The 15,678-nt window shown below is 44.1% G+C and overlaps 1 protein-coding gene across 1 annotated transcript in view; it reads right to left on the bottom strand.

The window, feature by feature from the left end:
- The window catches only part of LOC144820278 (uncharacterized), a 988,894-nt gene that overhangs the window by 712,636 nt on the left and 260,580 nt on the right, over positions 1-15,678 (bottom strand). The window contains exon 6 of the mRNA XM_078677866.1: positions 2,728-2,847. Coding sequence (XP_078533992.1) covers positions 2,728-2,847 — 120 coding nt within the window. The remainder of the gene's footprint in view (positions 1-2,727; positions 2,848-15,678) is intronic.

Here is a 15,678-nt window from a genome sequence, read left to right as displayed (position 1 = left end):
CAGGCCAGGGGCCGCTGCTCATGCACAGTGCCGGAGGGACCCCCCTACCTCCCCCCCCCCCCCGGGAGCTTGGGGGGCCCCAACACACCGCAGGGGCTTATGTTATGCCACTAAACATGGGAATGGCAGAGAAACTGGTGGAACCAATAATATGCCTTAAACAATAATAATTTCGTGTTAAGTGGGGGCAGAGGAGTCAATTGACAATTCGGATCAATCTGGGTGCAGTTAGCCAACTCCGCAAGTTGGTCCAGACCTTGTTCACGTTATATAAATAAATGAGGTGATCAACAATCTTTAAAGTAGGGTTTGACTGCCCATAGGGGTTTTAGAGATAGACAAGGTGTCCTCTGCTAAGAGAAGGGCAGGTATTTTCGGATTAGCTAATTTGAGAGAATGAGTTTTGAACCTCTGCACTCAGCGTGGTTTGGAAATTAATCCTGGTAAAACAAAGTTTATGGCATTCTATCAACTTAGGACCTTCTTGTGTAACAAAGTAAGGCAAAACCTTTCTGGAAAGGGTAAAGGAGTTGAATTTTCTAGGAGTACGGTAGGCAGATTCGCTGGCTTGGACATCTCAGAGCACAAAAATTCAGATGACTTCAATACAGACCCTTTTCAGTATTAAAATCACACAAATCCTCTGCGTTTCACCCAAAATCTGCGTTTTTATGAGTATATTGTGCTATAGGGCTGGGTGCTATATAGGGTGCAGAACTCTGGGGCAATTGTAATTAAAATGTTCTTGTCCACGTGGAAAATAGATTTATGCAAGCACTTAAGCCCAAAATCCATCCGAATCGATGGTGCACTTTGAGATTAATAGTTGAGCAGAATTAGCCAATCTTAAATCACAAGTGACACTGGTCTTAAAAAAAAAAAAAAAAGGTTTGGGACCCTATAAAGAAGCATTTTTAGAACCAGGTGAAATGAATAAGGGAAGTAAAGTAGTATAGTTACATCAAGTCTTGGTTTTACAAGTTGTACCTCCATGAGGCCTGAAATAATCCAGTGTCCATTACTAAGGAGTTGACTTCCTCAGTTAAAGTTGGATATTGGCTGTAGGTCCAAGAAAGATGTTGGTCAATCTTGAAATTGGCACCTTGACTGAGTACGGGAGCTTGAGCAGTTTGCACCTGATTTAACCAGCTGAGGCAAGATCACCAATTATGAAATTTCGCAGTAGAATATTACCTGTTAACCGTTTCTGCAGTGCATGGATTCATGAATTAATGGAATTCCAATTTTAAATCTGCATGGTTTTTAATCTATTTATGGAATGAGTAGGTGTTTTATCACGGTTTTATATATTTTATGGCGGTTTCCCTGAAATAAGTAAAAAAAAAAAATCACTTGCTCCATATTTTCCACAGATCAGTCACTCCAAAATAGGCCTGTGCCACAAGAGTTCAAGCATGGTCATACTCAGGTTGGACTGATTAACTTGTAAGTGGAGAAATTTAAATGGACTTAAGTATTTTGATTTCGTAATGATTCAGGCTGGGTTCACCATTAAAAGTCGAGGCATTACATGGAAATAAAATATCAGCTAGTAATATTTAACTTTTAGAAACTAAATTCGGGGATTTGATCAACCGCATCCCTGGCATCTGCAAATTCCTTTTTGCACTGACCGATTGAAAGGCACTGGATTACTGTACAAGAAACCAGATCTGTATAGGTTAATCGGTTACACGAGGATAATCATGGTTTCACTGCTTTAGTCTTCTTATTAACCAAATAATACATTCAAAACCTTGAGATTAAGTTAAAATAGATGACTAGAGCAACCAGGTGAAGATTGAACAGAAAATAGAAGGATCACTTGTATACCTGGAGTGCGCAAAGACCAGAACAAACCCTAACAGTCCTGCACCGAGACGGGGAGATACTGCCCCATGTACAACTGTTTGTTTCAAGTTATGCCATGAACATGCTGCTATAAGTAAAGGAAACCCCAAAATCCAGGTTCTCTGCCACCTGCTTACACCAGTCAATGCTTTATGAGACGGTGGTCAAGTAGAGGGGATGGCAGCGTGGCTGCTCCTTGACCAATGAGGAATGAACAGAAGCCAAGGTAGTAGCACCACAAACACCTTGACCAGACTGGGCAGAGGGAGAAGCGCTCAGCACCGAGAGGAGGAATGTGGAAAGTAAGAGCAAGCAAGAGCAAGCAAGAGCAAGCAAGAGCAAGCAAGAGCAAGCAAGAGCAGACGCACAGCTAGGCCATGGATGGTCTTCACTCATGCTTTTGAAGTCAATAGCAGGGGCGTAAAACAGGCCCCTGCAGCCCCCGCGGTGCGGGGGGCCCTCGCCCTCCAGAAGGCCCCGTCAGCACCGCACTTCTGCTGGGGAGCTCTAGATCGAGTCTGGAGGGGGCTCCTTCACTTACCCTGCAGGGGGGGCCCTCAAGGTTTGTTACGCCACTGGTCAATAGGTTTGTTAAAAGGCAGAGTAACTTGTTAGTCACTAGTCTAATCCACTCCAGGGGCGTAACATAGGCCACTACACACATGGGGCCTCCAATCACTTAGAGGGCTCCTGAATCTGAGACCTGGCAGATTCGGGTGCCCCATCACATTCTGCAGGGGAGCCTCATTTTGCATTACACCACTGGCCCACTCAGGTTTCAAAGATTTTTTAAACCAATCAAAACCAGTCAGAGCAAGTGCATAAGTGTACAGAACAAAACAACCAGTTAGTAAGAAAAAGATCAATGTCGCTTACCATCGCAGCTCTGACCATCGTCGTGAAGCTTCCAACCAGCAGCGCATGAACACCTTACACCCCAAGTTTCATTCAAACATTTCTGTGCACAGCCTCCGTTATCCACTGAGCAGTTTTTACCTGCAGGATAAAAACTGGTTTGAGACTGCACTAAACTAAAGGAAGTCATGCAAACATTTATTTTAAGACCATTTACAAGTACTCTCCATAGGAGAACACTGAAAAGCAAGGTGATGGGGAGGGGGTGGGGGGGTGCAAGAGGCTAAACAAACGCTGTACCCATAACATTTTAATTGCAGCAGGAGCCTCTTGGGTATGTGGCGCAGTAGCTAGATCGGCATGATGTGTGCTGAGAAGGATCAATGGAAGAGGTGCACTAACATGGACTTGGTCTATAACTAGGCACACAACTCAAAGCACATGAATTTATATATTTACAATTCGAAGCACATTTTGCCCAATAATCACACAATAGCATAATGGAATCTGAACCCGTGTTTTCTTTCTCATGCTAGCAGCTTTATCTGGACCAAATCTAGCATATCTTCCTGTAAGCAACCTGTGAAAAACTTTCACATTTGATAGTCCAGGGGATAAATTAATACGAAAAAAGGCAGAGTGAGATCTAGTGAAAGTTAACAAATAGCCGATACAAAAGTCAAGACAACGAGTTAATGGTTTAGTTCATAAAGAATTGAAATATCAAGTGAAGCTCCAAGGTCGGTAAAGGTAATGGAGTTTCATCACGGACTCGTTGGCATGGCCATTCAAATACAATTATAACATATCTACGTGTATAAAGCAGGTATTCACTGAACTGAGACTTTACTGAGACCATATGCTGGTTCTGTTTCTAGGCCCCCTTGTACTTTGTAGTTGCCAACTATGGTCATGGGGGCCCTCCAATGGCCTGAGACCAAATAAGGGTCTGTTTGTGAATCCAGTGTAGCAGGCATCATCCTTGGGTGGGGTGTCAAAGGATAAATTACTTTAACCACTTTGTAGATGTCACCCACCATGCCAGGTGTCGGTAACGCCAACTACTTTGAGGCATATGTACAACTATTTTCTTTATGTGCTCCTGCAGGTCTTGGTCGACCATTCCAAGCTGCCAATTTCTGAAGTCTTGTATGCCACCCTGTCACTCTGGTATTACTCTCCCCTAGAGTTCTGTATGATGTTAGGAGAGAATGCCAACAACAAGGCAACTCTACCAATTTGCACTCAACTTTGTCCTTGGTGCAGGTTGAGTGCTAGTACATCTTGAGCAATTTACTGTGTTGGTAAAGTGGCCTATCATATGTATGAATTCCTCCTAGTATTGTGCTTTGTAATTGCAGTTCCACAACATGGACAGAAGAGCAGCATCCCCAGCGCACTAATCTGGCACCTCAAGGGCAATATTGGAGTTTGTAGGGTGTTAAGTGAGCTATAGTATGCAAATATGGGTCAATTTTAACACGGCATCACTTGACTAACTCTTGCTATTCAAAGTATGTTAAGTTGTCTCCCAAGTCTGTGGTCCATGTCTGTTGTAAAGTCATCCCAGTCACTTACGTCAAGGCTTACTATATCTGGGGTACTTTTCTCCTGCCTTTGCTCAGTTAGAGCATCATTTTCAGAGCTGTGTGCATCTTGGGTTCCCTCGGTCCCTCCTGGTCAGATCTGTTGAATTAATTAGTAGTTACAGGCAGCTATTACATTGAGGGAAGTACATCAGAAGTCCCTTTACATGGCAGCTATCTTTCCAATAATGGCAGTCACCCCTGTGTAGTTATAGTTGGGTAAGATTTCCTATAGGAAGAACCTTTTTTGTTTTGCCAATAACTGATGCCATTTGATAAACTGCACAAAAAAGTTCTACTAAATAGATTTTCAACCTTTGTTCTTCTCTGGGAAGTTCCCCACTAATCAGTCAAACAATGACCAAGGAGTCCCAAGACAATAGTATCCCCTGCTAACTCCCATAGGAAATTGTACCCTCCGATAAAGAAAAAAACGGAACGAAATTCCACCAAATTTGGCATCCAGCCAGAGCTCAGAATGCTTTTAGTAATTCGGTGTTAATTAGTTCAGCGGTTAGAGAAATTCATGTTTAAAAAGGTGCTCAGCGTTGGCTTAAAGTGGTTAAAAAGTTAGATATGCCTGGGCTGTTGGTCCAGAGGAACGCAAAGTTTCAACAAAACAAAAACAAAACACTGAAGTTTACATTACTCTCGGAACCCTAACAGTTTTACAAAAGAAAAGTAGAAAAAAGGTTAGGTCATGTAAAGCATAGGATTAGAGTCTACAGTTGTAATGAACACTTTTTTTTATCATATTCAATGTGGAAGTGTTTTTTGCACCCCAAACTATTTTAAGTTCGAACCGTTACTGCATACACATTTTAGGTACGACTAGTAGGGCACAGCTGCAGGCTCTAAAAGGTCTGTACACAACTTAACCTTTATAGAACATGGCTTGTAGACATGAAGCAGTATTGGATTGCTTGTCATTTTTAATGCATTATTTTTTGTATACTAACTGTACCGGAGACTATGCAGAAGCTATTCTCAAACCTATGCCAACAGCTAATCAAGTACTCTTTGATAGACCATAGCAGTGGTAGACTGCAGGGTACCACTGGCCAGGCCACCGAGAACTAACGTCAACGGGTGGGCTTGGACTGTGTGCAGCAGTGGTTGTGACTTGTGGACAGTCGCTGCAAACCATACTTCATGGGTGTCTAACATCCACAGTGGATGGCCTTCGATGCTCTGCAGTGGTGGTGAGACTAATGTCGCACATTTTTACTGGACTCTGACAGGCCCAGAGTCCCACTCTGGGGCAGTTCGACCCCCTTCATAAAAAAACATTTGCCATTCACAGTTTGGGTGATCTGGAGGGCCTGGCATTTTATCAGGGGCTGGGCCAGACCCTGACAGCATCAGACATTCATTACTCATGTCTTTCAACCATACACGTGGATATCAGCTGCAGGGCCATGCACAGCCTTTTCCTTTGAGTCAATGAAGCCAGTCTAGGTGGTGGTATGCCGGTGGGTGGTAACTTTGCTGTTCTGCCTTATACTGCGCAGCCATGAAGCTTGCACAAGTGGTAGTGTACTACCAGAGCGGCACTAAACCCTCCTCTGCAAAATCCACTGCACATGGATCGCACAATGGCTGTTCGCTTCAGGAATAAGCCTAATCAGACCATTCTCTTTGAAATTAAAAATAAATGTAATCCACAGATCCAATATGAGAATTGTTGAATCCTCACTGAGGTCCACAAATCCCACCTCTGGATCTGCAAATCTAGTGAAATAGTATTTTCTTTTCTTTAATTTTAAATGTACTGGTGGCCCCAGTGTCTCCTTCCATTCACCTCAATGCAAACTCAAATTACAAGTTACAATGGCTCAAGCAACTTCAGCAAATCCACACATTAAAGCCTGAATGAATTTTATTTCTGCTGCTTGAGCTCTGCACACGCCAGCAGTTTCAGGGTGATTGAAAATAAACACAACAGGCAAACAACTGCAAGAGAGTATATTAATGGAGGACCAAATAAAGGAAGTTGCGTCAAATTCAACGTTTTGGCAATAGTGGAATGATTTAACAAAATGAACCATGGGAGATCATTCGCAACTTTGTGGCCCGAGTTTATATGCGTCTGTAAGGAATAATTCAGACGAAAGTGGTAAACTTAATCCAGTGCGGCACCTCGGGTACACCTTGGCATCTTGCATGGACCGGTTCTCATTTCATTTATTTACATTATGCCTATGCTCGCCAGATGGGAAGATTCTTAAATGCGGACAGGACATGTATTTAGACTGCTTCCAAACAAATAGTTCAACACCTGTACCAGCAGCTTAATCTGGATAGGATAACACTATTGAGAGCTGCTTTGGTAAGGGAAGTAATCTGAAAATTCAAACACAAACTAGTGGTGTGAGTACACAAGTACCTTTGATTTTATAATAGGTCCAGAAAAAGTAAAATTTTCAATTGGTGGTACGCACCTTAGCGTAATTGCCCATTGAAGCTTCGGGCATCATAAGAGGACAATCACGAGTATGGATCTATTTAGCTTAAATTTAATGTACACGGTTCATCATACAGTGGATTATTGCTCAGTTTGGGGGACCGGCTGCCTATGGGATCAGTCCCGAGAAACAAAGAATTTTCTGAAATGAGTTACCGTAGGTGGCTTTTGTGCTTACAATAAAACTACATTTCTAAGCATAGTCAAAACAAAGGTCAAGATATATGGCTAAAACTCACATCTTCAATCTTTCATCTCGGGCTCAGCAAGTGTATGGACACGGCAACACCACTTAAATACTTCTAGACAGCCAATGTCTCCAAAATAAGTTCTGCTCCATTTGTACACTCCAAGCTTAATTCATTACTTGCAAATGCTCTCCTCTCCCATTAGAAGACTTTCACCCGATACTTCACTTATTCTCAAATACATTACATTTTAAGTCGGAGCAAAGCAACTGTCGGCTGGAACAGCTAGAGTGTTTATCTCTTCAAAATAAAAAGCTTAAGAATACTAGCCATTGATTTAGATCTTTTTTTTCTGTTATCAAGTAAGCAGTGAAGATTTCACCTTAACAGTGAATCTCTGGGTTCACGTAGTTTACTGCCCCACTAGTACAGCACTCCAGTCCAAATGCATAACCACTTAATTGTAGTTTTATAATTGGGGCACAAGGACTAATCTAACTACATTTCACTGATAGTCTGATAAGGAAGTCTTGCTAACTGATTGACTCCAGCTGCCTATAGTACATGGCCTTTTATGTGGCTCTACAGTCTGAAGTAAAAGCATACCCAAATTCATGGAAGATACTCTTCAGTCCACTCCAAATTTTCCAAAGTATGCACATGAGGATGTCCACTATGGGGGCGTGGCTTGATGTAGATGAAATAGGAAGCATGAAGCAGTGCTCCCGCTTATAAATCCCCTTCCGACACCATCCGGATATTAGCCGACTAAGGGGATACTCAATGCAGAAGAGGCACTCCCCACTGTCTTTGAACTACTAAATTGCCTATAGTCTAGGACAGTTTGACAATTGCCGTGGTGCCGGGCTGGGGCCACACAGTAAGGAAATCCAAAATGGCAACAGTCGCTGGCTGGCCCGAGAGGGGAGGACCTTTGGCGAGATGGAGCTTCCCCAGGGCTTGCAACGCTATTGCTTAGGGGTACCTGGGTTGCCGCCTGTCAAGCTGCAATCGGCAGTGGAGTAGTCCCTGCCCTCTTGTTTGCACTAGCTGGTGAACTTCCAGATTCAGAGTCGCTGTGCTGAGGCCCGATCGGCAGTGATTAGGGCAGCGTTAGATTGCTGCAGGGACTGGCGAGCCTGGCCATGGCTGGCAGCAGGACATCTGCTGCGCTGCCTGAGGAGCCGGCAGCTTATCTGCCAAACCCAGAAGAGACCGCACAGGAACCCACGTGGCACTGCAGAATGAAGCAGCAGGGCTATGGACCACACAGACACTAACAGTAAGAGGGGAGAGGGCTTCCGCGTAAAGCACAGCAGGACGCCACTGTGCTTGAAAGAGTGACCACACAAGGTGCCCCTTGAAGTCTATCCCTCCAATCTGCTGCCCCTCCTCCACCCAGAACTTGGCCCAGCTTGCATATAACACATCTACTGGAATAATTGGAGGGGAGAGACGAAGCCTGAGAGCTGGATGCTAGGCTAGCGCCACACTTACAAAGCAGAAGTGCTAAGCCCTGAATCCCCCACCGGGACCTATGAGAAATAGGTGAAGAGAACCTGTGCACACATAATATTCAACATATAATATGACAATTTGCGAGATTTAGAACAGAAGAGCAGTTGACGCTTGTTGATCTCGTCGTTTTTAATGCGCCAGCCGACACGTGTTTCGTTGGAGTACAGTACACTTCAATTCTTCAGGGCTAGATCATAATAGATCAGAGAAATCAATCCCCCAAAACTGGTGATAATTCCAACCCAGTCAGGGTATCTGTAGATTGTCCGGCAGGTGAGGAAGAACAGTCAAGAAAAAACTCTGTAGCGGTGTAGTCGCTAAATCAATGCCGATAGGATAGGCCTGGACAGACGTGGCTGTAGCGCCCACAATTGGTATTATATACACTAAGACTTGAGTAAAGTCGCTCAAAAAGTTCAAATCGCTACACAATGGCCTGTATGTCTGTCCAGTCCTGAATACGGCGTCCTCCGAGGCGAAGGCAGCTTAGAAAATGTTGGAGCCAGATTGGTTCTCTTCAGGGTGAAGCGTAGGGAGTTTTAACTTAAGATCTATATTTTAATCGTGCGTTGCTAAGCTAGTTAGATTCAGATGCCCTTTTCACTGAGGAGACGCTTCTTTGCCCCTGCCTGAAGAGTTAGACTCCTGGGCAAATCTATTTGCACTTGAAACTTTGATTCTGCAGTCACAAGCTTTACTTGCCGACACCCCCTGCCTGAATTCCCTCTTCGCATATTAGGGCACTACCCTTCATGGGAAGCTGAGCTTGCGCGATTTGCTTTATTACAACTTTAAGTAATTTGTCTTTGGGTTTCCTATTTCGAAGTGAATTATACTGTCATTCATGTATTGACTACTGAATTTCAACAACCTTAAATGATTTGAGTTTGTAACTTTACTATTCTGGTAAACCTTTATGGTTTGCAAATCTAATACTCTCAGTCATCACTGAGAAGCTGAATGTGCTTCACTTTCATTAATGTACTGTGGATTTGGAGAGTCGCGCCTCAGTCTGGGACTAAGGTCTGTCTGCTGGAGTGCAGCGTGTCCTTAAGTTTGTACCAAAGATCTGCATGGTGCAAATCTAACTGCAAATCGTGTTTAGTACATGTAAGTTGTCAGAGCTGGGCGTGGTATGAGTGTGCTGGGATCCATTTTGGAAGTCCTCCGGTTCAGCATAGGACAATTAGGACTAGTATATATATTCATACAGTGGAAATGTATTGACTGCATTCCTGTGGCTGGACTTCAAGACTCAAGTTGAGTCTAGACAACGCTGCCTTTTAGAAATTCAGTGAGGACCTTGTTAGTAAATGGCTCCTGTTTAGTTCTTCCAGAGCACTACCATTTGGAAGATAGTAGGGATGAAGGGTGGACTGCAGTTCATTGTTAAAGCAAAGGTTGCTTCTAGGCAGCACCTACCACTTGGTCTGATTAGTTTAGGAAATCAGACTAAACCCAGGTGCTCAGATCTGTTCCCTTGTTCTATATACCCCTTCACAAGACAGTCCTAGTGCTACCAGCTATGAGAGCCAACAACTTGCACAGAGGCTGAGTTTTGGGTGATTCTCTTTCAAACATTTTTAACTGTTCCACAAGCCAGCTCTGAATCTTCAGACATTTGATCTAAAACCGGTCTAGGAAAGGATTGTAAAAGTGTGAGCCCAACTTCTAACTTTGTTACAGTTCCAACTTAATGACTAAGATAGAGTGCACTGTACAGTACCCGAAGGACTGCTACGTGACTAGGGATTGTGGCTGCATGACGCCAAGCCTAGAGGTGAGGGGGTGTTAACGGAAGTATACACAACTTGTTGGAGAAGCTGAAGCTCTGCCTAAGGCTGCCAGACTACTCAGGAAGTTAAGGATTGTGCCTGGCCCAGCAAGGAGACAGTCCAGGAACAGTCCGCAGTGTTTTTATTTATTTATTTGGAAGGTTTTATAGAGCGCGAACAAGACCCTTGCGGATATCAGAGCGCTTTACATGAAGTCTGGTTAATTATACAACAAATAAATGCAGGTAAATCATGTATACAAACGTCTTGTGCAAAGGAAAGCAGTAGGGTACATAACAGGACAATTCCGTTGAATCAGGTCAAGGGCAGATCAAGTCACTAGGCGGTCTAGTTGGACCCTTGTCATAGTAAGGAATACTAGAAAGGGTACGATTGTTCTCAGAATTTCTGTAGTCTATGATAAGGTGAATTTTGCCATGGGAATCGATTTTACTTTTTGAAAGATGCAGTGGAAGAATTCGGTCTGGTTTCTAGGGGTAGTGCATTTCATATCCTGGGCGCCATCCCAGAGAAGGTTAGTTTATATGTTTTCTTCTTGTTGAATCTTTGCGGTTTCAGTAGTAGGTCTTCCGCACTTCTTGAACATCTTATCCCACCAGAGATCGACAATTTCTGTGTGAGCTAGCTGGGTGCATTGGGATGTATGGCCTTATGCGTCATGCACGCTATTTTTCAGTGAATTCTGGCTTCAAGTGGTAGCCAATTCAAGGATTTTAAGTCTGGGGAGATGTGGGAACCTTTTCTAACCAGTGATGAGTCTCGCTGCAGCATTTATTGAGGCTCTTAGGGGTGCTGTTGTAGCTTACGGAAGGCCACACAGAGAGACTTCCATACTCCACACGAGGAATAACTAGAGCTTGTACTGCCAGCTTGAAGTCATTGACTGGCAGAAAGGGTTTCATCTTCCTCAGTGTGTTTATCTGGAAGTTTACTCCCTTTGTTACGTTGCTAATGGGGTTCTGCATATTGAGGTCGCGGTCAAGAGTTATTCCCAAAGATTTCGCTGAGTCCACAATGGTAGGTTGAACGTTGAATGCAGCAAGATGTTTGATCCAGTCTTGCATTATGGGGACCTTGGTGGGTGGAGTTATAAGGAGGAATTTGGTTTTTAGAGCGTTCAATTTGAGATAGTTTTCGGCCAGCGATGTCTGGGTGTTCCCAAGCGTCGAGTTAAGCAATTTAATGACTTCTAGGATGTGGATCATGAGATATAGTTTTGTATCAGCGTACATGTGATACTGCACGTTAGACGCCTGTATTATTTCGGTGAGTGGTTCCATGAACAGGTTAACCAATGTCTGGAATAGTGAGGACCCTTGCGGGACTCCCAACTTTATTGGTACAGGTTTGGACAGGGTGTTGTTGACCTTGAATTTTTGCATCAGTTATGGAGAAAAGAGGTAAGCCAGTTTAGCACTGACCCCGATAGACCCATTCTATGTTTCAGAAGATCAATCAGGTTCTCGTGTTTGACCGTATCAAAGGCTGAGGATAGGTCTAGCAGGATGAGTAGGCATGTTCCGTTCTGATACAGGATTTGTAACGCATCGTCAATGTGCGTCATGGCTGATTCAGTGCTGTGACCTGCTCTGAAGCCGGATTGTGTTTGTTAAGAAGGTTAAAAAGTGATCAATATGTTTTGTCAGTTGGTGGTGTACACATTTTTCCAGTAGTTTGGCCAAGGTAGGAATATTGGAAATAGGACGATAGTTGTTTAGGTCCGTCGGGTCAGCTGTGGGTTTCTTTAGGATGGATGATACCTGTCCAACTTTGAGGGTGTCCGGGATGCAAGCTTGTTGAAGTGAACGGTTAATGATTTTGGTCCAGAGAGGCAGAAGCCATGGAGTTAAGTTTTTAACAGCGTTTGCAGGGAGAGGATCGGTGAGGTCATTATGCAAGATTCTTAGTGCACTGAAGCCTGCCAAAGCTTCTTCAGTGTAAGTGGTAAAGGATGACCAAGCTGGGTCGTTTTTTTAGGTCAAACTTTGAGGGAATTTGGTGTGGCGCAGTTGGGAGTGAAGGGGAGGTTTTCGTATGAGGACCCAAGTGTAATATTAGGTCGTTTAGGAGATCCTTCTTGATATTGTCAGTCTTCTGATTGAAGAATTTTCTGCCTCCTTTACAGTTGGCTTGTGCACGGGCTTTGTCTTGTAGCCGTTGAGGTGCATCCTTCGAATGGGTTTTGATTAATTCAAAAAGTATTTGGGGACGGTTTCTTGCTTGGTCTAGTTGGTGGCTGAAGAAGTCTGCTTTAGTGCGCTTGATCTTTCTATAATATACATTTCTCTTCTTCCTTAGTACCTTGAGGGGGATTCGCAGATGGGACTGATCTCCAATTGCGTTCAGAAGTTCTGAGAGACAGTTTATCCTCATTACGTAGACCGTTGTACCAGGGATTTGAGTCTTTAGTGGAAACTCTTTAGTTGAAGGAGGGCTAACTCGTTAATTATCAAGGTCATGGAATTGAGGTAGTGGTTGGTGAGAACATGGACGTCGAATAACCTGCAGGGCGCAGAAGAAGGTTGTAGCTGGAGGAAGGTAATGTGTTAGGGTTGAGTTTTTTCAAGTCTTTTACATTCCTTTGGCTTTGTGGATTGAACTGAGTTAAGTTTAACGGTTCCCTTGATAAACGTGATAATATGGTGGTTTGACCAATCCCAGGGTTGGATCGACTCCAGCTGAATGATATCACGGAGATTATTAAGTCCAGGATTGAGCCTTTGTGTGTAGGGCTGTTTAAAATTTGGGTGAGGTCTAGAGCATCGAGGAAGTTTGAGACTATTGACCACTGCGTTGTTGTTCAAATGGAGATTGAAGACGCTGAGGAATATTTGGGTATTTTGCCGCTCGGTTTTCGTTGAGACCATATCCATGAGGTGTTCGGTGAAGATGAGGTTGTCCCCAGGTGGATGATAGATGTGTACAACGCATAATGGTTTGCCATTGCTATTGATGTCGAGGCATATGTATTCACAAGAGGGGAATACAGTGGATATGGCTTTGTTTACCGTGATGTTGCTACGATGTATACAGGCGATACCTCCTCCTATCTTATCAATTCTGTCCAATCTGATGATGTTGTAGCTTGGAGGCACTAGAATGTCGATGAGTGGGGTGAAGGATTCCGTTAGCCAGGTTTCGGTTAACATCATCAGGTCCAGCTCATGTGAGATAATGAGGTCAGCTAAGTCCAAGGAATGTCTCGAGTCCGATATACAATTTAGGGGTGTGCATTTAAGACTGGGTGTGATGAGGGATGAAGTGGGATCCTGAATGAGAGGGACTCTTAGGTTGTTGATGATGATTCCTCTATTGTGTGTAGAGGAACTGTGAGGGTGGGGGGGGGGAATAGTAGGGATGGCCATCTGTGTGGGAGTTATGGGGTTCGTTAGAGCAGGTTCGCAGGAGTGAAATAGAGAGAAGATCGCTCTCTGGAAACGGATTGATGCTTTGCACTGGGCGGGTTAATATATTACAGGAGGGAACTGTTTTACAACTGGTTAGAGTAAGTTTCGAGGTGAATGTCAGGTGGTTCGGGCACTCGCTCGATTTAAACGTTCTTGAGGACCTAGAGCCCCATGATGGTCTTGATATCACCTCTTTAAAAGCTTGGAGTTACTCTTTGATTTGGTGAAGTAGGGTCATAATCTCATCCAGTCTTGGGTCTGGAGCGGTTATGAATGGGGTTGTAGGCTGTGTTATAAATGTGGATGGCTGCGATGTGGTCTGGTTAGGTGTGTGATCCGGTACAAGTATGAGTAGAGTTGGAGGCAATGCTACGAATGTGGATGGAAGAGTTGTGGGTGTAGATGGCCGAGTTGTGGGGGTGGTTGGCAGGTGTGTGGGAGGTGTAATTAGGAGCAGAGTGTGGCTGTAGTGTGGGGGGCGGGGGGGGAGTACGTGTAAGGAGTATCATTATGAAGCATGGAAGAGGTAACAGGAGAAATGGTTATGGGCAGGATGATGTTAGGGGGAGCTATGATCGTACACGGAGGGGGTTCAATATCTATTGTGAGTGCGTATGCTGTCTCAGACGTGCTGGAAGGTAAAGTGTGTGGGTTTAGTGAAGTGAGGTGGTGTGTTGGTGGGAGGGGTAGTCTGGGAGGGGTAGTCTGGGAGGGGTAGTCTGGGTGGAAGTAGCGTATGATTGCGATGCTAGTAGTGGACAGGGTGGTAGAGGGGCGAGGCTGTCAGACAGGGCTGGAGATGTTACATCTTGTGTGCTGGTGATGGGAGTATCTTGGGTAGCAATTTGGTGTTTAGACGCTTGTTCTTTAATGATGAGGAAGATGTTGTCCAAGAGATTTAAACTACAGTCTGTGGATTGAATGAGGATGGTTACATTATTGTAGATGGTGATGGTTGCCGTCGCTGGGAGGGGAGGGGGAATACAAATAACTAGACCATATGCGGTTTTCCTAGTGGAAGAGATCGTGAATGAGGCTACGAATGCTTTCCTCCCTTGGGCTCTGCTTTTCGTGTGGAAAATGATATCAGTGGTTGTGTTCCAGTTGTCTGGTGAGAAATAGAGATCCACTAAGTTTCAGGGTGAAGTTTTGTAATATTGTGCTTGAATTGTTGGGCTGACTTTTTTGAGAGGTTGGGGTATAAATGATGTTGAACTATGTTGCGGACTGATTGAGAACAAAGCAGGAGCATACTTATGCTGTGAGGGGGGTCACTCATCTTACCCTGCCTGCAGTACACCGCATACAGGCAAATCAAGCCCAGGAAGTAACCATGTGCTGCCTGGCACCTCTGGAATACTTGAAGACCCAGTGCTGCCAACTCCAAGCAAATACAGTGGAGTGAAGGACTGAACTGGGTTCACAGCTCTACAGGGGAACATTCAACATTACATAAACAACCCCGTTTTGGCTACAAACTACCGAACTGAAATAATAAATACTCTGCTTGGTAGAAACAGATTGTAAAACACTTGTGTCTAATCTATGCCTACGCATGGAGCATTAGTCAGACTCAAACAGTTCACAGAATGAGGAGAGGAAGCAATAGTGGGTGCAAATGTTAAACAAGGATGAGTAGGTTGAATCACAAACCAGTAGCTAAACCCCGAACAGTGTGGTATTACTTTTTGCTGAGTTATTAAAATTAGTTTCTTTACTGAGACCAGCACTGAGCCACACAATGTGTTACTATGGTTGAGCTCGGTACTCTTCTCTCCTCCCCCATGCCCCAACAAAGTCCCTGAAAAGCCTCCGATTGGTCTACGTCACTTCCCTGGGAGCCAAGTGTCATACATGTACTTTGGTTAGTTTACAGAGTGGTACTAGAACATATACCAGAGTCAAATGTCCTTACCCCCGCCCAGAAGCTTCGATCTAACCTGAGGGTTCACCTAAATGAGGTCTAAATATGGCTCTCAAAGTATGGACAGGGAGAATTCCACAAGAATGGAA

The sequence above is a fragment of the Lissotriton helveticus genome, chromosome 2_1, assembly GCF_964261635.1.
Source record: "Lissotriton helveticus chromosome 2_1, aLisHel1.1, whole genome shotgun sequence".
NCBI lineage: Eukaryota > Metazoa > Chordata > Amphibia > Caudata > Salamandridae > Lissotriton > Lissotriton helveticus.
Note: the sequence above shows the minus strand (reverse complement) of the source record. Positions and strands in the feature narration are given on the sequence as shown.